Source organism: Magallana gigas, chromosome 6 (genome assembly GCF_963853765.1).
Source record: "Magallana gigas chromosome 6, xbMagGiga1.1, whole genome shotgun sequence".
Lineage (NCBI taxonomy): Eukaryota > Metazoa > Mollusca > Bivalvia > Ostreida > Ostreidae > Magallana > Magallana gigas.
The window spans coordinates 19811880-19838382 of NC_088858.1; the positions used below are offsets into that span (position 1 = coordinate 19811880).

The 26503-nt window shown below is 33.9% G+C and overlaps 2 protein-coding genes across 2 annotated transcripts; one reads left to right on the forward strand and one right to left on the reverse strand.

Annotated features, from left to right (window-relative positions):
• Window positions 1-11147: 11147 nt before the first annotated feature.
• LOC117689002 (GTPase IMAP family member 8) lies at window positions 11148-23105 on the reverse strand. Its single transcript, XM_034468515.2, has 7 exons — window positions 22903-23105; window positions 21458-21508; window positions 21218-21265; window positions 20274-21119; window positions 12457-12507; window positions 12267-12296; window positions 11148-12043 (listed from the first exon to the last, which is right to left on the reverse strand). Exons 2-7 carry the CDS (start codon window positions 21501-21503, stop codon window positions 11190-11192), a joined length of 1875 nt encoding a protein of 624 aa, XP_034324406.2. The 5' UTR covers window positions 21504-21508; window positions 22903-23105; the 3' UTR covers window positions 11148-11189.
• Window positions 23106-25571: 2466 nt separating this feature from the next.
• Window positions 25572-26261, forward strand: LOC105346672 (uncharacterized). The gene has a single exon (XM_066087286.1). The coding sequence runs from the start codon at window positions 25572-25574 to the stop codon at window positions 26259-26261; it is 690 nt and encodes a 229-aa protein (XP_065943358.1).
• Window positions 26262-26503: the final 242 nt, after the last annotated feature.

The window sequence follows — 26503 nt, forward strand, 5'->3', positions numbered from 1 at the left end:
CTCAAAAAAGGTTGCTCATCCTTCAACTCTCTGATTTTCTAAGTCTTATTATCTTAAGCTTTCTATAGTATTGCATTTTCATTAACTGAGTAAAGAAATTATACCATGGTATCATTGTGTTTTGCAAACAGAGAATCATAACCAAGTTAGGCTATCAGATAAAATAGATGTAAACTAGAATAGAGTAAAAATAAAATACTGACGAAGAGTATAGCTCACAAAATCTTACCTAACAGTGAAGTGTCCATCTTTCTACAACAATGAAAGTCAACTTTACTCTTAAGTTATATGTTCATGACCATTTTAGGCCATATTTACCTCAGTGTGAAAAAGAGTTCTGTGTAAACTGTAAAGATATATGGAAATGCTTAAAATTGAAAGCTAAAATATTTTGATTTTTTCTTTGGTAAATGTTAGTTTATGGCCTATATTATCATATGTCAAAGTTTAGGTCAGATCTGATGGTTAATTTTTGGACCACCTAGCCTCGTTAATAAACCAAGCGTTATAGATCACAAAGTTTAGAAAACAATAAAGATTTTCAGATATCAACAAATATTCCTTAAACTGAAGAGTTATCAAACCTTGCTAAAGGACCGGAAGTCGAGATCTGACCAACATGGCAATACCAAAAATACACAACAAAACGACATTTTTAATAGCTTTGTTGAACATAGTTTTCAAAATCAATTTTAATTCAATACTAAAGAAATAATTCACAGTTTATAAAGAATATATGCAGTTATTTATATTTTTCCTTCGTTGTTAATTATTCCCAAATGTACTCTTAGTATGTATGATAAATATAAATTGACAATAACAACCATTTAACTCAACCAGAGCATGGACTATGTATATATGTATCAAAGAGTTTTAAATTCAATTTGGTTCAATTTTGATACATGTTCAAATTTCCCCAAATATTAATTTGCTTTTGGGACGTCAAACGATATCTGTTTAGTTTGATAACCAATCCCCTTATATTCAAACATTTTCAAAACAAAAAACATTGCATGTCAATATAAAGCAGACGATAACTGTCACGTGATCTGAAATGCAAGAACACGAAGTCCGAAATGCCATGATTTGGGCAATTCAATCTAAAAAGGGTATCAGATTTGTCATAAAAAGAGAGCATGTGAAGTTCTGTTTGTCAGAAATCGATTGAAGAAAAAGCCATTTTTCTTGGGTTTCTTATAAAAACAATTTTGTTCCGTAATCGACGGAGTATTATTCCAGCTCCAGTAACCACTTGTGGAAACTTGGTAATTTCATTTCTCTCTCCCTCCCTATAGTGTTTCAACACGGACAGCCACAAAATTAAAGACCCCATTCAGAGATTTTTTTTTCAGAAGGGAAGGATAGTAAACTGAGCTAATGTAGAAGAAGGCAACTTGAAATAAAAGGACGAAATTACTTCCATGCCATGAATCGCTCACACGGTCGATTAGTCAACCGGAAAATGACGCTTTACACGCAGGGCTAGGGGTAATGTGGACACGTATTGTGTTGGAACACCGGATTCTTAATTAAAAAACAATTTAATCAATTGATTGTTCTGGTACTATATAGATCTTATCTGGGACTCGTTCATTATGTGGAGCTCTCTCATCATTGGTTAATTAGGTTGGGAGATATCCTATTAGTTTTTTTCTGGGGTGATTTAAGTCAAATAACCTTCACCAAAAATGCTGATTAAATCAACACGCTGAAGGGGGATCAAAAAGAATTCATCCCCGCATCTTTGCTATTTTTGGTTAAAAAAAATTCACATGATATTTTTGTCATCATATTCTACTTCCGATGATTCAAACCTTATCTCCGAAAATCTTTTTGGGTAGCAATCTTGTTATATAAAGCTTGAGTCAAACTGGAGAGTGCAGATAGGTTGAATTAGGGTACTTAATGATCAGATCAAAAGGTTATCAAGGTAAGGAAGACGAAATTTCGAAGAAAAAGTCTAAATAGCACAGAAAATGGAGTAAATCCTCGAATATGACATCACTAAAACTAAAAACTAAATATTGCGCGAGATTTCATAATTTGCAAAATAGAACACATGTGACTAGTGAGTGTAAAATATGGTCACTTTATAAATTTTGTTAAATTAATAAATATATATTTTATTATCACTTTTTGCCTGCTTCAGTCCAAAGCAATACATTTTGTATAGTATCAATTTATGACTTTCGTCAGTGAACAAATACAAGCAAATTTTTATGCAAAAAGCTTCAAATGGCAAAACCAATACTTTTCAGCTAATGTCTGTCGCGTCTAGGGCACGTAAAAATTGTTGTTAAATTGAAATTGGATTTCGTTAATCAAACTGAAAACAAATCTAATCCTAAAACCGAGAGAGACTAGACGTATGGACTCTTCCGCATTGTCACAAAATGTCAGCAATCAATTAGTACTGTGAGAAATTCACCCCTCTCCCAAAATTCCTGCAAAACTGAAACTATTTTGATCTAGACACACATTAACTTTTCTAACCTATGTGCTGTAAAAAAAAGAGTAATGCAAATCACATTCCCTTAACTCTAAATCAGTGCATTGACATTATCGACAAAATCCTCTTTCTAGAACAAGGCTCCATTTCATGGTGCCCTTGCAAAGAAATAATTTACAGCAGTTCTTGAGTGATCAAGTCATCTATGGTTTTATTCTAGTCATCTTTAATTTTATATTTCATTGAGGGTATCGCAAGGCAGTAAAACTTCCCGGCAGTGTGCTTTCTAGGTGTCCCTTATAAGTCTGACTGTTACTAGTTACCGGGGACGGGACGGTTTACGATAAGGAGGTGCGTGATTACATGCATTTGGTGCCGCTTTGTTCAAGCAACAAGTGCACTGTTTAAACAAACTACTTCCAAATCTGCTCCGGGGTCGCGAAATCGATAGGGATATCGCACACTTCTTCGCAGTCGGAGAACTTAAGGTATACACTCGCTATTCGTGTCATTAGCCAGTTTATGGGTTTTTTTTTTTTTTTTTTTTTTTTTTTTTTTACAAAGAAACGTCTATTTTGTGCAAGAAACTTAACAGTATGAACACTATTTCAATGAATTAATAACTGCAGTAATTTAACCAATTTTGTTAGAGATCTGCATATTAACAGTTAACTATTGATTGTTAAAAATACCTGGATTTGATAAATGGTTTATAATGATAAAATTTTGGGGAAAAGTTTCTCCGTTTCAGCATCTCAATATCACAAGAGCAACTGATACACTACGGCCTATTGTTACGGATTATCTGATTGGAGAAAATTTGCCATCCGGGTTACTTAATCTGACCTTTTTGAAGCCCCGGCAGACAAAGGGACGCCGAATAGGGTTGTAAAGTAAGCCGGTAAGAAAGAGCGACGGTGAGTGTGTCAGGGATTGATTTTTTTTAAAAATCTTCCTGCACCAAAATATGAACGTCGCCCAGGATTCATAAATTTTCGCGTTGGAATGTTCCGTCTTCCCCCCGACTTGGCGATCTCGAACGCGACCAGAATTTGACAAGATACGGAGCCGATGTGTATGCAATATGAAAAATGATCCCCATCGATCAAACAAGAAGATTGTTGTCGGGTATCCATTGCAAAGGTGTAATCTTTGACACAGATTATTTTTTGGAGCGAATTTCAGTGTTTACTCTCAGAGTACAGCAACACCCAAAAATGAGATGAAAGTGCAAATACGAGCAAACATTTCAATGTATCACCTCGAGGTCAAACAGATATACCCGATTGATGAAGGTTGCTATCGCGTATCATATCAGGCGCTAGTTGTCACCTATGGGTGGCAATATTTGTTCAACCCGACCCTTGTAATCTCCTGCTCCATTGCAGCAGCGATATATATGTGCAATATGTGTACAAAGTGTCTGGGTATTTCACCGCTATTCGGTGACGCAATCTATTAGTACATGTATGTTATATTGTGCAATGGTGTACCCCTCTCTCTCTCTCTCTCTCTCTCTGTCTGTCTGTCTGTCTGTCTGTCTCTCTCTCTCTCTCTCTCTCTCTCTCTGTCTGTCTGTCTGTCTGTCTGTCTGTCTCTCTCTCTCTCTCTCTCTCTCTCTCTCTCTCTCTCTCTCTCTCACCTGCGTAGCATATCTTTTTATATCGTTTTAGATAAATGACCTTTTGCACGCATCAATAATTTATAGGTGCATTACAATTAGTGTTTATTTCACATTATTACGTTAAAAAAACCCATCAAACAACAACCCGCACAATGAGCCTTTACCTGACTCTTGTTTTGTTGGTCAATACAGGTATATTTAGGTATTCCGGAAACAACGCACCTGTTGTGACTTACCCGATTGATCCCTTCCCTTATATTTTAAATCTATGAAAATTATATGGCCGACACCGAAAATAAGGCTCTATTGTGATTTCTTTTGGTAACAGTTGCCTCTTATTTTAAAAGTCAGTCAGTTTGAGTCAATATTTCATGAATTTATTTTCTTCCCCTCCCCAGCTGTTACATTGTCTATTGGTAAATAGTTTTCGCTTCCATGGGTTTTCTTTGGTAAGTGTAAAAATTCCGGAAACCAGGTCTAAGGATTGTTTCGGAAATTATTAAGGTTTTAATATTGGCTTCAGATGTTAAGGATCAAATGAACATGGAATTTTGTGTCAATATTTTTTCTGGGTGATTAATATGCAGTTAAGTCGTAGGGTTGAATAATACCATTCATTGTTAGATTCGTATTATATAAGGGGTGGATGAGGAGGATGTGATGTTATATAATGGAACAAATATTACAAAAGAACGTATGACAATAGACTTGTACCTTTCTGATTTTGTGTGAACACCCGCTTACAAAATCCAAAAAACAACAATTTCACACCTGTTTTGTACATAGATTTGTTAATTAGACTTCTCTTTTGGTAAAGTTTCTAAGGATTAAAGAAGCACTTACAGTGCATGCGTTTGGAGCGTTGGGGCTGATACAGTACTGAATGCGTAGAGTCAATTTCTCATGCAGGGCGATATCATTAATTTTTTTTTCACCTCAAAATATGCACGCGAGCGTCATTAGCATAACCCCGAAATATATTGAGATATTGTTCAACTTTAATCAATATTATAGGTCTACATGAAAGGCCTTTGCATTCTGCTTCATAATCCCCGAACGTTATATTAATTTTCCATTTCTCTGAAGAATGGGTGTTACTACACCGGCCGACCCGCATTGAAACGGGCGTTATTAGAATTTAATTGATATCCCTTTTTTCTCAGTTCCTCTTCAAACTATTGAAACATACCAAGACACAAATTCACGCCATTGATTTTTATGAGATCTCTCAGCCTGAAATATTGGAGTATTTACTCTTCCTTCTGAAAGAAGACGTTTTCTTCGCGAAAGCAGCTCATTGCTTTGTGCTGAATAGGACCTGGCAAACATCGATTGAATTTGAGTAAAGAACCCTGGTCCATACTGGTCTTGTTTACAAGGGAAGAATACAAGCCCTAATTAAACTTTGGAGTACAAGACAAGCTCTAGAAGATGACAAAGCCCTGCAAATACTCCACAATTGACAGACATTCGAGGAGAATAGCCACGGCTTAATATCCATGCAACACTTCAATTCCCTGTGTTTACTTTTCCAAAAGTTTTAAAGGAATTTATCTCGTTATTAAATAACTCATGTCTCTTCATCGAGTTTTAATTAAAATAAAAAAATAAAAATTGTATAGTTAATAAAGAAGGGGGGAAATTCTCTTTTAATTGAATTTCAATTTGAGTTCTTGAATTTTGCATATTGGTTTAAGTACTGGAAAACTCAAGTTCAAGCCGTGTTAATGAAAATGGTCTAGATACTCAATAGTGAATGGTCTTGTTTAATTATCAGAGTGACCTTGGTTATCTTCATTATGAACAAAATATGCATCTCTTTTATTGAAACGACTGCATGCTCTTTTATACATTTAGACTAAACAAGTTGCCATCTTTTTCATTTTAGGGAACATCATTAGAATCATGTTGAGAAAAAGTTTGATTCCAAGTCATTCGACATGTACTTCAAAGTTCAAGGGCATAAAAAGGACACCATGCTGTTTGGTTTACCGTCATTAATGCTAAAATCAACAAAGAAAAAGTTCTCTTCTTTTACCGCTTACTGATGGTGATCAAACTCATTGCACCTTTCTCGTTTTCATGAATATTCATGAAAAATAGTATTCATCATTTTTAATCCTACAGTAAGAAAGGAAAAAAACTTAAAATGTTTGGAGGTACATGTAAAATTAAAACGAAGTCAACGTCATGAGAACAGGAAGTTGACGAAAGATGCATATACGCAAATGTATTATCGTGATTGATGAAATTCCCTTCACGAAAGTTTGAAGGAGCCAGTCAAATTGCAGTATGAATTACTAGTCAATAAGCGAATAAGCTGCCGGTCTGTGGCTCCCGGTCTGAAAAAAAATTTGGATGGATGACCTGGGAGTCCGTCAGATTGATTCAGACCGGGAGCTACATACCGGCAGTTACAAGCAAATGCAAGACTGGCTGCGTGGGTATAACGATGTTGCATCAAGAAAAATTCAGACTTGTTGAGTACCATGGTTTTATTTTTTTTTTCACACAAATGTGACACAATTACATATCAAATGTTTTATTGGCACAAAATGACAAGGGCTCATTGGACATCATCAAGCATTTAATTGTTTATATAGTGTATTTTTTTTTTTAGAATGTATAGAATTTACATTACTTGATAAACATTTCAAAATTATACATATTCTTCCATAAAATTCTATTTATCTATGTTCAAAATAATCTAGTATATACATAACTTTAATTTTTCAAATTTCATAGATATCGCTATCTAGAGTTTTTCTTTTGTGAACAGTAATATTTCTTTTGTTTCATTATTTCTTAGGTACATGTATTCTGTATAAAGTATCATTGATGATTACAAGGAATGTGTGGGCTTTAGAGGCTGTGAGAAATTTTAAATTACGTTTCTCGTTGAATTGGTTAATCCGTCTTACTTCATTTGAATTTTAATCTCGGTTTCCTTATAACTGTTTATTCTAAAATAAACTGTACCACACACTTTACTGTTTCGGTGTAAAAAAAAAACAAACAGTTGTAACTTATCAGCAACACTAAAAACCAAAAAGAACTGGGTGTTCTACGATCGACAACTCCCTTATCTATTCTTAGTGTTGATAAACAAAGAAAGATAACTTCTGTTCAGGTCATACTATGTATAATCATAAAAAAGATTTGATGGAGGTCTGTGTTATTTTGATTCTTTTGTTAGTTCTGGATACTTATCCCGACTTTTTGGCTGATAAGTCTTTAAGATTTAAATTGTTGAAATAAAAAAATTAAACTGTGAACTGTTAATTTGGAAACAAAATATTAATGAATCTATTTCAAATTAAGTATGGATTAAAAATTGCCCAGGTCTTAAAGATATATGACGTCATGACGTTGCAAATATGCGACGTACCGATAGCGTAACCATGCTATATTCAACAACCTTGTGTGGGGTGACTAAATGCCTGACTAAATTTATTTTGATAAATTCTTATTCTACACGTTCTTGAGTCGATATTGTAAAAAAATTAGCTAATTTGAAAGAGGGCCAATTTTTAAGGGAAGTGAACCAGGTCCTTTAGCATTTAGATTTATTTGACATTATGTTATTGTAAAACTTGTAAAATGAATCTTTTTCATATTTTACAATTATACATGAAATTAAATCGGTCCGTCTTTTTTTTTAAAATTACAGACATCCTATATTCTACTATTAAGTTAAAGATACTTTTCAAATTTATTTACCACATAAACATGTAATAAATAGGTAAATGCGCAGTGAAGCATATCATAGAATCGAAATTAATTCCAATACAATGACATGCCATCAAGCAACTCAATCTAACATCAAAAAAAAACCCCGAATTAGCTTCCTACTGAAGCAGATTCCGAAGAACAACAAAATAAAAGGAAAGAAAACATGACTCCAATTATATTGATATTGAGAAGTTGATTCTTTAAGAAAATGAACACAAAAATAAATTCATTTTAAAGACGATATAGTAAGATTCTGAGTTGAGCGGAGATGGTCGTCCTTGTCTTAGATCAAACTTTCTGAGGCAAATTGGAAAGGCGTAGCAAGTAACGGTCGTGAATGGAAACCAGAACAAAAAACGGAACAGCTTTGTCCGAATGTAACATCTGCGAGCATGTGATAAACAAAAAAGACAGTGATTTCAAAGACTGGTCGTCCAAAATCAAGGTAACAGATGTTAGCGCGTTGATGTTTCGCAATGACGTTCTACAAACGCCACAGCTAGATCATAAGATGGTTTCAATATATATATATAGGATAGACAATTTTAAGCAGAGGTTCTATGCCTGGGTGTTTAGGCATGATAAAAACGTTTAATCGTAAATTGTTGTAGGAGACATACTTTTATAAAAGGTTATTGTTTGAAAGATTCCTCCTTACTCTTTTTTCTTCATAAGCAAACTGAATGGTAGATTCCTTTTACGAAATAAAAATTATTTGGGTCAAAAGATACATGTATTTGCCATGATGATAATGTAAAAAAAAAATTCCAATGTGGTCTCAAATCTTAAATGCCATAAATAAACACATTTGGATTTAACATTGTGTTAATCTTCTCGTTTGTAAGGGACATGTATGGGCTATGGAAAGGGTAAAAAAAAAAGTTAAAGCAAAATAAACTACCAATTTTTAAAAACATGCTAAAAATATGAATCAGACCAGCTGAAATCAAAATCAACAGACAATCAATCAACAAACGATCGAAAATATTCGGACGCCTATACGGAACAAAATGTGTGAATATTATTATACTTTCATGTTAAATACTGATATCTGATTGGTTTAGACTCAGTTGATAATCCGTTCTATTACCCTCAGCGTTAGCAACACACTTGGCAACGGGTAACATAACGAATTGTTACATGCGCGTAAATGATGCGCGTACGGTTCGCCGTAGAATTCAAGTCATTCCTAAAGAAAAGGAGTCAATTTTTTTTTTAAATTAACATTCAGTATAATAAAATGAATAGTGCCTGTTTGGGAGGATAACAGTTGAAATCGACACCCCTCGAAAACCATTGTCAACCGACGCGAAGCGGCGAACCCTCCCAATCAGGCACTATTTATATAGTGTTACCCGTTGCCAAGTGCGTTGCTAACGCTGAGGGTAATAGAACGGACTTAACCAATCAGATTTCAGTATCTAAGAAGAAAGTATAATAACAGGTTTTGACTGCGGGCTTGGAACACACTTTGAAACTTTACTATTGCTACCAAATCAAACCCACATTGGAGAGGAGAAAAGAACCTGTTAGGGAAGACCTTGTCATCTCCGGTAATGTACACTGCCAAATAGCTCACCTCAACTTAACGTTATTCATCATTTTTTCCTCATATCTCAATAATCATAAATATGGGTGTTAGTTAAGTTGGGTTCTTATTTGCATAAACTTTGAACAATACAAATAGCATATGGAGCTACCATCATTAACTGTCCTTTGAATTGGATTGCAGAGGGCCAACTAGTTGTGTCCTAGATATGCATGGCCACATTTCATGTTATTTTTCCACAATGGTGGGCCAACATGGGTAGGATGGGCACCGATTATAACAGTCCGACTCTGAGAGCGAAAAATGTTAGCTCTAAAGGGCCATTAAACTTGATCTTTATTCGCCTGATGCACTCATAAAAATTAGTGTAATGACTGCAGTCGTATCTCGCTATGATTCGAAAATAAAGAAAATTTCCTCCCAGTCCGATTCCAGTATTTTGATTAATTTTCTTATTGCATTTTACTAAATCATTGTTTTTATATATTGTTCCAGAAAAAAAAGGCAACAAACTTTTCTGGCAAATCCATCACTCGGACAATGTGTAGCGGTTTTGAGATGTTTCACCGGAAGTAGAATTTTTTCGTTTATTTTAAAACAATGTGTGGATGACCTATTGTATTTCCATTACTAGAATGTTACTTCCATGCTCAATAACATAAAAAAAAAAAATCAAATTATGGTGTACTTCCTGTGGCGACCGAAAGTTACGTCGGATAAAACAAAATAATGTAAACTTGTGTACATATATGGGTATTTCATCCCACAAAGTTTGGTTGTTCACGTCATTGCCGTGTTTGAGTTTTGTGGAGACAGTGTATTTGTCTCGGGACAGGGAACGGACACACAGAAAATGTTCATTAAAAATAAAAGTAATAATTTCTGGGTTTTTTTTTATATTATGCCTTATTTTTTTTCATCAAACTAACAAAAATTGTCAAAGGAAAACAGTTAAACTTATAAAAATGTTCATTTTTTACCCCTTCCGGTGAGGACCGGAGGTGACGGCCGACAAAATGAAACTCGTTCAACATATTTACTTTGAAATACCTATCATCCATTTAGTTTCATGTCTTGATCACTTACAGTTTTTTGAGATCTCGCGGGTATACAAGATTTGTTTTTAAAAAACTACCTGAGACATTGATATCTAACTGGAAGTAGAATGTTTTTGTTTATTTAACATTGCATAGATGACATTTGTGAGAATTAAAACTAATTAATTCATTCTATGCAAAATAAATTTAATACGTAAAAAAAATTTTTGGAAGTACTTCCGATGAAGACCGAAAGTTACGACGAACATAAAAAAAGTATGGATGTTCAAGTCTTTATTGTTTTTGAGATCTCGATGCCACACACTTTTCGTGATGGACAGGAAACGGATGAGATGAAATCAATTTTGAAAAAAAAATAAAAAATAAAAAGCCTCGAGATATAATCATTCTCTATCATTCCCCAAATTTTCAGGAAAATATCTGCATAGGTAGCCATCTCTGAGAAATTCTGCCGACAATAAAGGAGGAAATAATAAGAAAGAAAAAACATTATAAACACTAAAAGGTTTTCCGTTAGAAACGGAATACGTTAAATAAAATTTTCTTAAGGTTTTAGAGTTCAAGATACGGTGTATATATGTGACAGTAGCATCATTTGATTTGAAAAAGACACACAGTTTCAAATAAATCAACGAGTACTCGACTATCGCTTGAATAAAGCCTCCGAAATTCGACTCGACTTTGTGAGTAGTGATTAGCGGAATTGACCATTGAAAAAATGAAGAAATATATAAACATATTTTTGAATTTATGCAAAACAGAGAATGAAAAGGGTATTCAGGAAATAATACATTGACAATTTCGATCTTTAATTTTTAGAAGTTTGCTTTCCCGTGGGGAACGCCCAATTGCTGCTTCGTTTCTTACTATTTCAAAAGCCTCACTATCGGATATTTCCGGATGCTTTTTCTTGTAATCGTCCTTATCTAGCTTCAGTATTTCAGTTGCTTGATCGTAATACTTGTGTCTATAATACTCTTTACCGTATGTTGTATTCTGTTTAATCAGTTTAGTTAACACTTCATCAAACTTTTGCAGACATTCAGGTGGTATTTTGTTCTCATCTTTACCAAATATAACTCGTCTTGCCTCGCATTTAACATATAGTTTTGCAACTATCGGAGCCTTTGCAATCATCTCGTTCAAGCGAGATTCGTCATTTTGTAACTTGGTGATCACAAGGATCATATACTTAAACGAACTTTCACCCAACATTGTGTCAAGATTTTTAAGCATTTTTAGGTCTTCTTTTGCGATCCTCTCAGTCGCCGACAAAACCAGGACAATGGCGTGGAAACCCGGAGACGTACAAAATAAACATCGACGAATTTCCCTTTCTACGTCAATTTCATCTTGGGTGTCCTCAGGGGAGTTAACGCCAGGTGTATCAAAAACTCGATATCTAATTCCATTCCTGACGGCCGTACCGTAATCACATCTCCGTGTCACAGACGACCAACACTGTTCACTCTGAAATTGTTCAGTTCCTAAAATTCCATTTCCACTGTGGCTTTTGCCTGCTCCAAGTTTTCCAATAAGAATAATCCGTCTTTCATCTACCTTTCGATTAGGTTCAGCAGACACATGCGGTACCTCTCTCTGTAGGACAGCTACTTGTGCTTGAAAAATGTCTGTTTTATATATATATATATATATATATATATATATATATATATATATATATATATATATATATATATATATATATATATATATATATATATATATATATATATATAATTGTACATGAATGTACATATGTAATATCTTCCATATTTTAAACAGAAAAATATATTTTAATAGATTCCATTTAGATTCATATGAACAACTAATGTTGTGTATAAATGTACAAACCTGACTTTCCTGCACCAGCTTTTTGCGAATCTGTAAACATGATTTGCAAAAGACTACGATTTAAAAAAATATTTCCTCAACAAGTATCTTGTCTAGTCATAATACCCATGAAATGTGGGAACATAAGATTTACTTTATATAGTGAATGACAAAGTACTTCTAAAATAATTTTATATAGACATATACACACCAGAAGAATTTTCTTTGTCAGCTTCTTGTGTAGCCTTATTGCCCATCAAATCTGTGAACATCAAGTCATCATTATATTGTAAAAGAATTATTTGCTTCTGTAAAAATGACACAAAACATTAAAAAAACCAACCTTATTAGATCTTTGTAAATTAGATATCTCTGTGTGGATATCTCCACTCTGTTCTTCTAATTAAGCACTGAATGCTTATTTGTGGATACCGTCGGTCAGTGTCGACAAATTGAATACTGCACGTTAGCACGGTATTTAATTTGTCTGCGCGGCCTGGTGTGTTATAGAACCGACGGTATCCAAAAATTAGAATTCGATGCTTATATTTATATCTATTTTGATGTTTATCTGTATGAAACATTTTGTATCACTGCTTGAAAGCCATTATATATACGCTCTTTGCCAGGGATCTGAATGCTACTATTGGTATAGCTGATGGAACAGCCATACAGCTTGCTATTTAATGCACTTTCGCTGCTAAAAGCCTAGTGCCAGAAACTTTGCTGGAAAACTTCTTTTTTCTTTTAGATAAAAAAGATATATTAATAAAAAAATGTATCGATCAATTTAAAAAGTACAAATCAAAATGGTAATCCGAGTTTCATTAAATCATTATGTTATTTTTTTCAGCAATCATCGCATCCTTCGTAATCCCGATGAATCATTAAAGCAGTTTATCGTTTATATTTACAATTTTCTTTTAGCAAATTAATGAATTGATCGTAAAGAATGAGCAAAAATAATAAATCGTTGTTTATGTAAATCAGACTTTAGATAAATGAAACAGCCAAGTCGTCTTAAATGGGAGTTTGAGTCTGAAATCGTCATGGTTGTTTCGTGCAGTTCGGGATTTTTCTTAGGTTGTTGAAGGTTCGACCGGGCACAAACGTATTTATGATTATCAAGATCTCACTCAAGAAGTGGTAAAAGCAGAAATCTGGGACGGAGTATAGCAAAAAGAATGATTTAGATCCAAAATTACGTGATTAAGGTAAGAATGTCAAATGAAAATACATGTAATATCTATGTGCAACTTTGTAAGTCAATAGAATATTTATTATTTATCGGCCTCCCTTAACTGCATGAAACAGGTAAAATGCTGCATTGTAATTTTCACTTTTTAAAATTCACTTTTAAAGTCTTCTTTACCTCTAGAGCGGCTGAGCTCATAGCAAAGAACCCCCCCCCCCCAAAAGAAAAAAAAGAAAGAAAAAGAAAAACAAACAAACAAACAAAAAGAAAACAAAAGAAAGAAAGAAAAAACCCTATAACCCCTAATGTTAAAAGTAAATTATACAAAAACCCCGTCTTTTACCCGTAAATTTCAAATGTTTTCAAATGTCTTCCATCTCGCTTGGTTATACATTACAATAAATTTCTTTTAAAATTTAAAAAAAACTAATTTGGGAAGAAATTTCGTTGCTTAGAAAGTAATAAGAAATAATATAATAAAGATACTTTTTATACAATGTCATGTTAAAGTAGCTTTATCTGTCCTTTAAATGAAAGGTATTATTTATTTCCCTTCAGGTCAAGACTGCTTCTAAGCAGGTGCTAGACAACTAAAGTTTAGTACGTTTAGCACAAAGTCTGATTACCCCCCCCCCCCCCCATTCTTCTCCCTACACTCATCAGGGCCCCCTGACAAGTGTAAGGAGAAGGGGTGGTTTTAATTAATCAGACTGTCTAGCACACAGACAAACCAAAACAAACCTGTATCCCCTTAGTCTGCCCTCTTTATTCCCCATATACAGAATCTCATTTCTGTCTAACTTTTGGCTGGTCATGCATTTGATTTTTCTTCTGATTATAACTTGGTCTGCCGTCAAAGTTCATTAATTTCAATAAATCTTTTTGTCTTGAAATGAAATTGCTGCCGATAAAATGCATTCGTTTTACAAAGATAATAAAAATAAAACTTACCCTGTCCTAAAACAGAGTCAAAGAACCCCCCCCCCCAAAAAAAAAAAAAGAAAAAGAAAAAAGTAACAAAATACAAAAAACAAAACCATAAACCCCAACCCCTAATCATCTGAAAAATTCAGCTTACCTTTTACAAAATTGTTTAAATTACAACTGAAATTCAAATAAAGTGTCTGATTCTTCTATAAAAATCATGACATTATGGAGAGGAGGATAAAGATCACCATCAAAGCTGGCAAAAGTCCAAAACACAACAAAACACACATCGTTAAACCTTATTTACGGGCCGCCGGAAGGCGGTCCGTTATTTGATACACATTTAAATATTGTTACTGCGTTTCTGCGGGATAGTTCTTTTTTAGTAGAATTAATTTTATGCTTATTTTTATGAATTAAAAGTAAATTTGCATGTAGAAATATGTTTTATGCCTTTTAGAAAATATCACATATTTTTTGTTTTACTCGTAAATGAAAAGTATGTCATACTTAGTAGATTGTCGTATTTGGCGCGTTTTTATCGAGACTCTCGTTCAACCAGACGTTCGGCTGTCTCCGTAAATCTCCGACGAGCAGAGAACCTCTCTGTTCGTCGGAGATTTACGGACACAGCCGAGTGTCTGGTTGAACGAGACTAAAAATTTCGGAGTTCGTCATTCTTTTCAAAACGGTATGCGGGACATACTAAAGACCTGCAAAACTAAAGACCTGAATGTCATTAAATTTTATATAAATGATATATTTGAATTTCTATGTGCCGTGTCAAATAAAATGACTTTGCGTGTGTATTTATTATATTTCCATGTAAAATGTGGTAGAAAATATCATGAAATGACATTATATCAATTATTTACGCAAGAATATGACAGAAATGAAAATTTGAATTGACTGGAAAATTTGAACTTATCCATTTTTATTTTATTATGAGGTCCCTTGAAATCATATATTAAACTAATGCATTAAGTTTTTATTCAATACAATGCAACAACAAAAATACCAAAATGGTTTGAAATACATAATCTCCAAGATAAATTTCAAATGATGTGTTGAACTTTGTATTAGAGTAATGTACAAATCAATGTGTTCTCCATTACTTCATACTATGGCAATGATCATAAAATTTTCGTTAGAAATGCTTATAGTAACGAGATCGATTCCTTATGATAATAGTAAAATGTTAAACTTCAAAACAAGTTGCTGAAAGTATATTAAAATTTACCATAAAAATTAGTACAACCAACTCTTATTTTCTTCTTTGTGGTGTGTTTTTCTGTAAACAACCAATGATTCATACAACAATTATATTTTTTGCGGCCCATTTGACGCTTGCGTCAATATGATTTCTTGTGTGTGTGTGTGTGTGTGTGTGTGTGTGTGTGTGTGTGTGAGAGAGAGAGAGAGAGAGAGAGAGAGAGAGAGAGAGAGAGAGAGAGAAACTCGCAGCAAAGTTTGGATAAATTAGTAACGAAGTTACAATGAATGAGAGACTAGGTGTTATTGTAGTTACATGTACAATATCCTTTTTTCGGCCGGATGAATGGAATTACAGTTAAATCTGTCATTTTCTTCATATATGTGCATATGTAGATCAGCAAGGAATGAGGTCGCGGAAAGTCTTGTGCTGTGATTACAGGCATACTATATTCCAAAGTGATATGAGGCATCATTTGGTTAACCCTTACGCTGTATAGTCAGGACCTGGTATTCGGTAAATACAATCGTCTTGTCAAATCATTAAAGCTTACCTTCCTATCCTTTTGTTTGAGAGCATACTAGTATTTATAAATTTTGTTTCTATGTCGGCATGTAAAAGGACACCACAAAATAACCATTACTATGTATCTAAGTAACCAATAAAATCCCTGTCAGTTTTTATAGAGCTATGAAAAAGTTCGTTTTTTTAATCTAAGAAGTAAACTAAAAAATGCTCGGTAGATGTAAATATAGCTTAATGTTCACATGCTTGCTTTCTTGGGGCAATAATATTTTCTCAGTTATATTGCCATATGTATACCTGTTTGGTTAAATGATTTTAACAATTACACCAAAATTACATCCACTGCAACAAAATGATCAAATTGTTTAACGAAACTTTCTAGCAGATTTTATTAATTTAGATAGATTAAATACCTTAAACACTTACTGAGAGACAGGAGTCGGCTGGCTCACGCGATCCTATGTTACTATGGGTAATCGCCGTCTGTTTCGTTGCCTCACACTTACACACACATTCCTAAGTTACATGTGTGATATATCTTGTACATCACTGCTGAACGTCGCGTTGTTTTCCTAACTGATGCAGTACAAAACTTTGTGTATGTACTTTTATCATAGAATGTGCAAGTATGTGCATTTAATCCTCATAACATTTAAGACTAAGTCTAGATCTTTTGAAACTGTGAGGATCCATTTCAATTGAAAGATACATGTAATCCCAATATGGTAGATATTGTATTGGATAAAAAAACCAGTGCACTATATATGTCATACTAGTATGATCAATAAAGATTTAATCAGAATATAGAGAGTAGATTATACATTGTCCAAATTATGATCTAGGTGTTCATTAAAATCATTGTTAATGCAAAATGTTACTGTCTTGTCTGTTCAGATTATTAATAATCATGATTATTAAATGATGCTTATATCACTGTTGGGTACAATTACAATTTATCATTGTTGTTCCTTTTCCTTTTAGATGGCTCTCTACACCTTGAAATGGTTTCACAAATTAACAAAAACTAACTTTATTATGATAGACAGCATGAAGGATACGAAGTATAGAAGTCAAATAGGCGGAAAAAGGTCAATTTTGGATTTACAAAATTATAGTTTCAAAACTTCAATTCAGTAAACAAAAGCCCTAAATAGATTCGAACTCATGAAGTGCGATTCACAGGCCCAAAGCAGGATGACAGGATATATTTGTTATAAAATGATCAAATGAATTTATCTAAATTCATTAATAGCATGCGTCCGTCTTAGAATAATGAAATCATATTTAAGTATATATTTCGTTTTTAACGGCATTTTTTGCAATGTTGAAAACCAGACCTAAATGTTGTCAACATGACTAGATATATGAAAAAGAAGTTTATAGAAAACTTTGCAATTTTCAAATATCAACGAGTAACTAGCCATAATTTGAAAATGAATAACGGCGATTTACCTATGCATATTCATAAACGATTAACGTGGGGGATTTCTGCATGTGCGCGGGAATAGTAATGGATAAAAGCAGCATGAAGAACGAGGTATTAATACGACAGGTATGTTTACATTTGTTTGAATTCAAACAGGTTTGTGCCTGTAAAAAGAAAAATATCAGATATTGTTATCTGCATTTTATGAGGATGGTTGCGTATCGGTGTCGAAGACAATCGGTGAGACCATTTTTTTCATACATTGACAACATGTATTGTCATAATAGAGCGTCAAAATTATCCCGTCTGGGGCCCGCTCGACTCAAAACATATACAATTTATAGATTTTAAGTATTCGATTGATAGCTATATAAGTTTTATTATATTCAGACAATGAATATTGTACCATACACATAACCTTCTCTTCCTTTATGATTAAATATCTTCTTAAAAAAGAAAACACACAACTGCATGACCCACCTGTCTATCGCAAGAAACCGACACGCCCATAGTTAAACACGAACTTTCTATCACGTGTCCACCGCTCAAAGGGGTCTTCAATTTAAATTCTCATTTTACTACGTTTTCTGTCAAACTGTTTCTTTCTTTCTTTTCTCTTCGAACGCGTTATTACACTGTCAATGGACCGACCACGTTTCCGCGACGACCTCTTGTGTACGTTCTAAAATTAGCTTTTCACATCACATGCTAAAGAATATTTTAAAGTTGGGCGTTTATTGACCGGCCCGGTCAAAAAAAATAATAAACTCGAATTTCTTATATTTACAGTTTCCAGTGTCTTTGCCTGTGACAATACTATGTATCGACTTTGTACTATATAACTCATAAAGCCAAATTGAGGCGCCAGCAGGGTTTGCTTATTCATATTTAAATATTTAATTGTACAATGGTTTAAAATTTTATAAATATAAGTTATAAGGAATCATTCTTTGAATATTATGAGGTGATAATTTCGGTCGTGGCGTGATCAAATCTATCAAAAAGCCCTTCGGGCTTTATTAGATTTGATCACGCCCCGACCAAAATTATCACCTCAAAATACTCGAAGAATGATTCCTTATTCCTTACTTAAAAACTGTTAAATGCGTTTGATTTAAATTGTATAATTTGCAGAAAGTAAATAGCTTAATGGAAAGTGAATATATTTCTCTCTTTTAAAGTTTTCATTTAAAACGGCATAGATACCTTTAAACGGTCATGGTCACGATTTTGATCAAATTTATTTTCTGTTTTTTATTATTTACAATGCTTTATCAATGCGTTTCTAATAATCAGTTTCAGTCAAAGAGTTATAGACAATATACAGAGCTCACAATTTGTTGGTATGTAAATAAGGTTCGTGCCATGTTTTGTTTACACTGGTTCAATATACCAAGAAAAGTTCTTTTTCAAGCAAATCTTTATCTGCTAAATGTTTTAAATATCAAAAAGTTCTAAGCGTTTGTCATATTCATTTCATGTGTTTACGTAACAAAGAACTGTGAGCCCTGTATCTCGCTTGTAAGTCGGCTATTGACACTCAAATTAGTTGACGATTAGAAATGCCTTACTGAAGCATTGTTAACACCTAAAACGGAAAAATATTTTTTGACCAAAATATTGACTATTGGAAAGGAAGAATTTATTGGTTTTTGATAAAGGAGCGTAAACTCATAATAATTCAATTCTGGTTGTAACGCGATTTCTGATTGGTTAAAAATTGTTTTATATAATATAAAGATTTTATTGCCTACGTCAAAGTTAAAACTAATGTCAAAAACATTGTTAACACTTAAAACGGAAAAATATTTTTTGACCAAAATATTGACTATTGGAAAGGAAGAAATTATTGGTTTTTGACAAAGGAGCGTTAACTCATAACAATTCAATTCTGGTTGTAACGCGATTTCTGACTGGTTAAAAATTGTTTTATATCATATAAAGATTAAATTGCCCACGTCAAAGTTAAAACTAATGTCAAAAACTTATCAATCCGCCCCAATGTTACCTTTGAATTCTGTACAATTTGACGTCATTTTTAAGGTCAAATGACCGTTTTATCTGCTATTAAGAAAAAAATAGGTAATAAGCAATGAATTCAATATTTATTTGTTTTATGCGATATAAAATTGTTTGAAACACTTTACACTTTTTAAAAAAAACAGCTTCGCAGTTTATAAACCAAAAACTGCCCAAAACCATTTTATATCATATAAAACAAATAAATATTGAATTTTTCTCCTTATTTTGTTATATCAAAGATACTTATAATTAAGATTAGCATAGGCGTCGGAACCAGGGGGTTGGGGTTGGGGGTTGGGTGGGCTTAACGATTAAAAAAGATTAAAAAAGTTGGAGTAATATGCCCACTCCCCCCCCCCCCCCACCCCGGGATTAGGAATTTCATGATTTTTTTTTTGGGGGGGGGGGGAGAATTTTGGGTAGGTAAATTTATGTTTTAGAAGTAGAGGTATACCCCCCCCCCCCCCACCCCCACTCCCCACACACACGGATTAAAATTTTCATGATTTCGAGGGGAAAATTTTTTTTGGAAGTATAGTTATACTCCCCCCCCCCCCCCCCCCCCCCCCATTTTCAATTTGCTTCCGACAACAGTGATTAGCTATTAAAACGATACAAATAGACCAATAGTGATCAGCGAAATAGCAAATTGAGAGAATAAACATAAACATCACCAGACAAAGATTTATGATATTCTACAAAAATAAGACATACACCTTCATGAAATAACGCAATAGCAATCTGTAATTTTTCGAAGTTCGCTATCCCGTGGGGAACGCCCAACTGCTGCTTCGTTTCTAACTATTTCAAAAGCCTCACTATCGGATATTTCTGGATGCTTTTTCTTGTAATCGTCCTTATCTAGCTTCAGTATTCCAGTTGCTTGGTCGTAATACTTGTGTCTGTAATACTCTTTACCGTATTTTGTATTTTCTTCAATAAGTTCTGTTATAACTTTATCAAATTTTTGCAGACATTCTGGTGGTATTTCTTTCTTATCGTCGCCAAAAATAACTCGTCTTTCCTCGCATTTAACATTTAGTTTCGCAACTTCCGGTGCTGCTGCAATCATCTCGTTCAAGAGAGATTCGTCATTTTCTAATTTGGTTACCACAAGGATCATATACCTAAACGAACTTTCACCTAACATCTTGTCAAGGGTTTTCAGCATTTGTAGATCTTCATTTGTGATTCTTTCAGCAGCCGACAAAACAAGAACAATGGCGTGGAAACCCGGAGACGTACAGAATAAACATCGACGAATTTCAGTTTCTACATCAATTTCATTACTGATATTCTTAGGTGAGTTAATTCCGGGTGTATCAAAAATTCGATATCTAATTCCATTCCTGACGGCCGTACCGTAATCACATTTCCGAGTTACAGAGGACCAGCACTGTTTACTCTTAAATTGTTTAGTTCCTAAAATTCCATTTCCACTGTGACTTTTGCCTGCTCCAAGTTTGCCAACAAGAATAACCCGTCTCTCTTCTATTTTTCTATTAGATTCAGCAGACGCAGACGGCTTCTCTTTTTGCATGGCAGATTCTTGTGACTGACGGCCGTCTGTTTTAGATTAATAAATGTACATTTAAAAATATATCTATCTTTGAACAAAACTCTAATAGAAATTTATAAATCATTTAATGTAGAAATTTACTCACCCGACTTTCCTCCACCAGATTTTTGCGAATCCATATCATCCATGAAATCTGTTAATATGATTTGAAAAAGACAAAAAATTTCCAAGATAGTTTTTATGAGTGTGCATACCCGAATTTACTCACCGAGTATCTTGCGTAGCAATATTACCCATAAAATGTGTAAACATGTGATCTACTTTATTTGATAAAAGACAAAGTGCTTGAAATTCAATAACAATTTTTATGTAAAAACATACACACCTGAAGAATTTTCTATGTCAGCTTCTTTTGCAGCCATATTGCCCATCAAATCTACGAACATAAGGTCCAACAAAAATAAAAAAAAAATGAATAAATAAGAAATGAAAGAAAAACTTGTTAACACCTAAATTTTATTTTTTTTTATTTAGAATTTTCCAACAAACTTTCCAACTAGATAAAAAAAATGGCTATTGGTAACACTAAATTTTCTTTAGAATAAATTTCTAGGGAAGGAATAAGGTTGGAAAATATACTGTACATGTATGGAAGCATTTAAGGAAAAACTTATTATATAATCTTTTTAACATGTTCAAGTAGAATGACCTAGGTATTCCTCTCTTTACGTATTTAGGCCAAGACTGCCTCTCAGCATGCGCCAGGCAATTTATAGCTTAGCCCCTCTAGGACACAAGCACTCCTTAGAAATCAGCACGGCCTTCCTCGGTCCTATTCATTTCTCGTCAGAATCTCATTTCGTGTGCAACTTAACTATTGGTTGATAATGTATTACATTAAAGTTTTAAAATTCGGAAAATTTAAAACTATCGGTTTTCAGGTTGGATCGCGGACCGTTTGTCCATGATAGTTAATGGACTACATACTACAAGTAGTTCATACCTACTAAGTTTTCACACATTAATTTTAACAATATGTTAGACTTGGGGTAAATGTTGAAGTTATTTCCAACAATGGATGAAATTGCTGCCGATGTTGTACCAAGAAATGATAAAGACGGTTACCATTTTAAGACAAAAACATAAAAAACAAAAACGTTAAAAAAAAACAAGGACGTCGATCAAATAAATCAATCACTTTGTCTTTCCTAAAATTGTTTCAAATCTAGCGTCTGTTCTATGAACCGATTCAAACATTGGAGGACGGGGCGAACTTGCTTCTGGAATGAAGATAAATATAAAGCTGCCACAGGCACCTGACGTCATATATTAATTTTTTTTTCATGAAAAAATACAGCTTACCTAATCTAGGTAAGCGGTATTGTTTTTCATTATCTTTTAATCTAATAGATAAACGTAGTTGAATTAGCAACTTGAAGTTATTGTTATAATGTATATTGTGCATCGTTTTGTACAGTACATAAATGGCATTCGGTAATTATAATCGCCTTGTCCAATAATCAAAGCTAGCTATTCCTACCCTTCTTTTCGAAAGCATCATAATTTTTTTTATATTTCAGCATATAAAAGAACATGACTCTTGTCTTGTAAAAATACCTCTGCTGTGCATCTATAATTGATCTCATGCATGGCTACCACCAAGTATAAATAGACTTCCCCATAAATATTATTATATGTATACCTGTTTGGTATAAAAGAATTTAATCAATTACGCCCAAATATTGCAACAAAACAATCAAACAGCATATCAAAACCGTCAAGCAGATTTTATTAATGTCGATAGATTCAATTCTTGTGCAATGTACTTACTTAGAGAATTGAGTCGGCTGGCTCATCAAATCCTGTGGCATTATGGGAACCGCTGTCTGGCTTGCTGCGTCATACACACACACATACACACATTCCAAAGTATGTGTTATCCATCACTGCTCAACGTCGCGTTGGTATCGTTTGCCTAGGCAGTAGCCGATGCATTACAGAGCTTCTGGTAAGTATTTTTACCATTTAATGTGATAAAATTGTATATTATTTCCTCGCGAACCGTATATTATTTCCGTGACACCATATGTACACATATTTTACGATATAGAAGTGATTTGTTTAGGCATAAAAATAAATCTAGTATACAGACGTTTTGACTATTTATTCAATGTCAAGCCCTTATAGAAAAACAGTGTCATAGGGGACAACAAGAAGACTAGTTCTCTTTATTTGGAATTTTTACCCCACCCCCCCCCCCCCCCCCCACACTCTTACACCTAAAATCGATTTCTTTTTTAGCTCACCTGAACCGGAAGGCTAAATAAGTTCAGACATTGCATAAAACACCTTCAAGGGAAGCAGAATCGGAATGGGTTGTGCATGTAACCTTATAACAAGTTGTCCTTTAATTAAAAAAAAAAGGATTGTAATACGTGGACCATATGCACGTGTTTCTAACGAAAACGTTAAAGCCTTAAATTTATCACATACATGTATTCACGTACACTACACTAGCCCCCTAGCACTTGAAGACATCTACAGAGGATACCTCTGATTGCAAAAAAATTATGATGCATATTTTAGTAGTAAGTCTGAATTTAGTCCTATTAACCATTACATTTGTACATTGTATCACGTACAACACTGACCTTTCACCTCGGAGTTCAACATAAATATGAACTATATTAATTAAGATTGCAACATACACATAAAACATCTGTTCAGTCTTTCCTTTTTTCACTTAATTTTTTTTTACATCTCTAAAAAAGTGTGGGGGGGGGGACTCCATGCTAATTTAAATTTCCATAAAAACTGTTTGCTGTGAGAAGAGGTAGGAGAGGCCGAATATTATGCTATGTGCCTGTACAGCACACCAGTAGTTCCAAACGAGTATAAAGTTTTGGTACATGAGAGAGAGAGAGAGAGAGAGAGAGAGAGAGAGAGAGAGAGAGAGAGAGATCATGACGTGAAATATTCAAAACTTATCCGATTGAGAATAATTCTGAATTCTGTAGACTCTAGAGAAAAACTCTTCAACTCCTTAGGTAATTGAACATGGATCTTAAAAAACACATTGCCGATTTTAATAATTTTTGCTGGATGTAATGTAGAGAAAGGTTTTTTTTATTTTATTCAATGGAACTAAAGTGAACGTGTTTAAGTAAAGTGTGACTTTTGGATCAATCCCTGTAGAAAGGAAATTCTTTTCAAATATTTATAAATCTCTAGAACTACTGTATAACACAAAGTACACAATAACGTGCCAAAAGTATGTCAACTTTTCTTTTTTCCCGATATATTTCATTGAAAACAAGACTTGTATTTAAAAGGGCTTTTGTTGTTATCTTTTGTCAGATTTTGAAGAAATTTTTATTGATTAAAGTAGATTCAATTTGCACTTTTTAAAATACATAGAATTGGTTTTGTGACAACTTTTTTGTAAAATTTGATATATCAAACACAACACGAAGATATTTTTTTAAATGCTCTACTAAAAATCCTTTGCAATATGCGAGCTGAAAAATCTTACTTTTGATTGTGAATATCAAATCTCAAGAACTGAAGGTTGCAAAAATATTTAAATTTGATGCCAAAAAAGCTAGAGGAATACTAAATTTATCAATCCAAGTCTTTTCGAAATCAGTGAAGGGGTTATTTTTAACGATTCTTTGAAAAATGTTGGTTTTCAATGAAATATATAGTGAAAAGAAAAAAATTGACATATGGAACCTGATCGTAATTTCAACTAAGGACCAATACTTGAGCCAAAGAATGGGTTCATCTTGATACAAATCACGTTTATGGGAATGGGTATCTAAATTATCAAAATAGAGAAGCAAATACTTTTCAAAGGGAATATAATCACAAAACTGTAAAAGTCGGATAGATCTTTTCAAAATCCAGTCGACCAGATATGCCATACGTACTATTGGTAATAAAGCTAAATCAGACTATATGAATTAAATGTAAATTCTAAATTATTAAAATCGTGACCTTTAGACCAATAATCGGGCGTCAGGAGGGATTCAAAGTTCCACAGAGAAAGAATAAACACAAAATTGGTCTATTAAAAATTAGGATTTGAATGTGTACAATTGTCTCTGGTGTTATCATGATAAATAATAATTAAAGAAATGTATTAAAAGGAGGCACATGTACAAGTATACTTTTAACTTCAATTTCACTGTTTATTTCCTTTTTTTCAATTCAATTTTTTATATGGTCCCAGAAAAGTGGGGGGGGGGGGTAACTCTATGTTAATTCAATTTTTTGTATGTAAATTCTTTGTCTGCGCAAAAAAGTGGGGAGGGGGGGGGGGGACAAGTGTGGGGGCTGCCCCCCCCCCCCCCCAATGCTACGTGCCTGACGAACTATCGATTACATTATATACAGTCATGTATTAAGTCTTCCTTAATGGCTTAACATCTTTTCACATTTCAGAGAGACATCCTAAGTCCGACAGTTTAATGGAGGAAAGCTCCATAGAGCTAACGACAATGAAGACAAGAGAAGCAGCCTCTCCCCCCAAGGTCGTTGTTGTTGGCGGCACAGGCCATGGGAAAAGCTCGGTTATCAACACTGTAATGGGAGAGGACAAATGCGCCGTGGGAGTAACATGGGCAGTGGACAAAACCATAACTTCAGAGGTACAGGAAGTCGATTTTACTGGTCAAGATGGAAGAATCATCTTTATCGATACACCTTCACTAAAAACACTGCAGTCAAACGCGAGATTCCAGAATTTGTACAAGAATGGTTTTCAAGCGATTGTGATCGTCTATTCCATCAAAGCATTCACGCAATCTCGTCCGTCTGTACTAGAACTGGTAAATAACTTGTTCGGGGACGGATTAAAAGACTATGCGTTGGTGGTTTTGACGTTCGAAGATTATTTGGAGGATGCGACATTACAGGAATTTTTAAACACAAATAAGGAACTAAAGGACTTCTTGCAGAAAACAGGCGTGGAGGCTGTAACTATGTGTAATACAGCTGAGAAAAATAGCCCGAAAGCAACTGAGCAGAGAGACTCTTTTTTCAGCCATTTAGATGTTATACTGAAGAGAAACGTTTCGCCACTATCAAAGAAGACACCAAAGATCTCAGTTCGACGTGTTTTGTGTATAGCTGGTGTTGTGTTTACTGTAGTGATAGTGATTAGTATTGTGATTCACTTCTCTGTGTGACATAGCACTCCTGCTCAGAACTTGATTGACATTATATGAGATGACATGATTTATTATTATTGGGGTGTCATCTTTATTTGTTGATAACAATTTATTGTAGATGTCGCTGTATGGTCAATCTACACGAAATCAGATGATTATCGGGAAAAAAATTATATAAGTTAAATTTTATTTGTAAAGCCATTGACAACGATTTTACATACTGATGCCGTCGAATATTAATGAAACAACGGCGAATTTTA

Excerpts from the sequence above, each read along its gene's own strand:
- LOC117689002 (XM_034468515.2), bottom strand. The coding sequence starts at position 21,503 with ATGGGCAATATGGCTGCAAAAGAAGCTGACATAGAAAATTCTTCAG. Across the intron at positions 21,120-21,217 it reads ATCTGGTGGAGGAAAGTCGG|ACGGCCGTCAGTCACAAGAA; the intron begins GTGAGTAAATTT and ends AATCTAAAACAG. Across the intron at positions 12,044-12,266 it reads AGCTGGTGCAGGAAAGTCAG|ACATTTTTCAAGCACAAGTA; the intron begins GTTTGTACATTT and ends TATATAAAACAG.
- LOC105346672 (XM_066087286.1), top strand. The coding sequence starts at position 25,572 with ATGAAGACAAGAGAAGCAGCCTCTCCCCCCAAGGTCGTTGTTGTTGGC.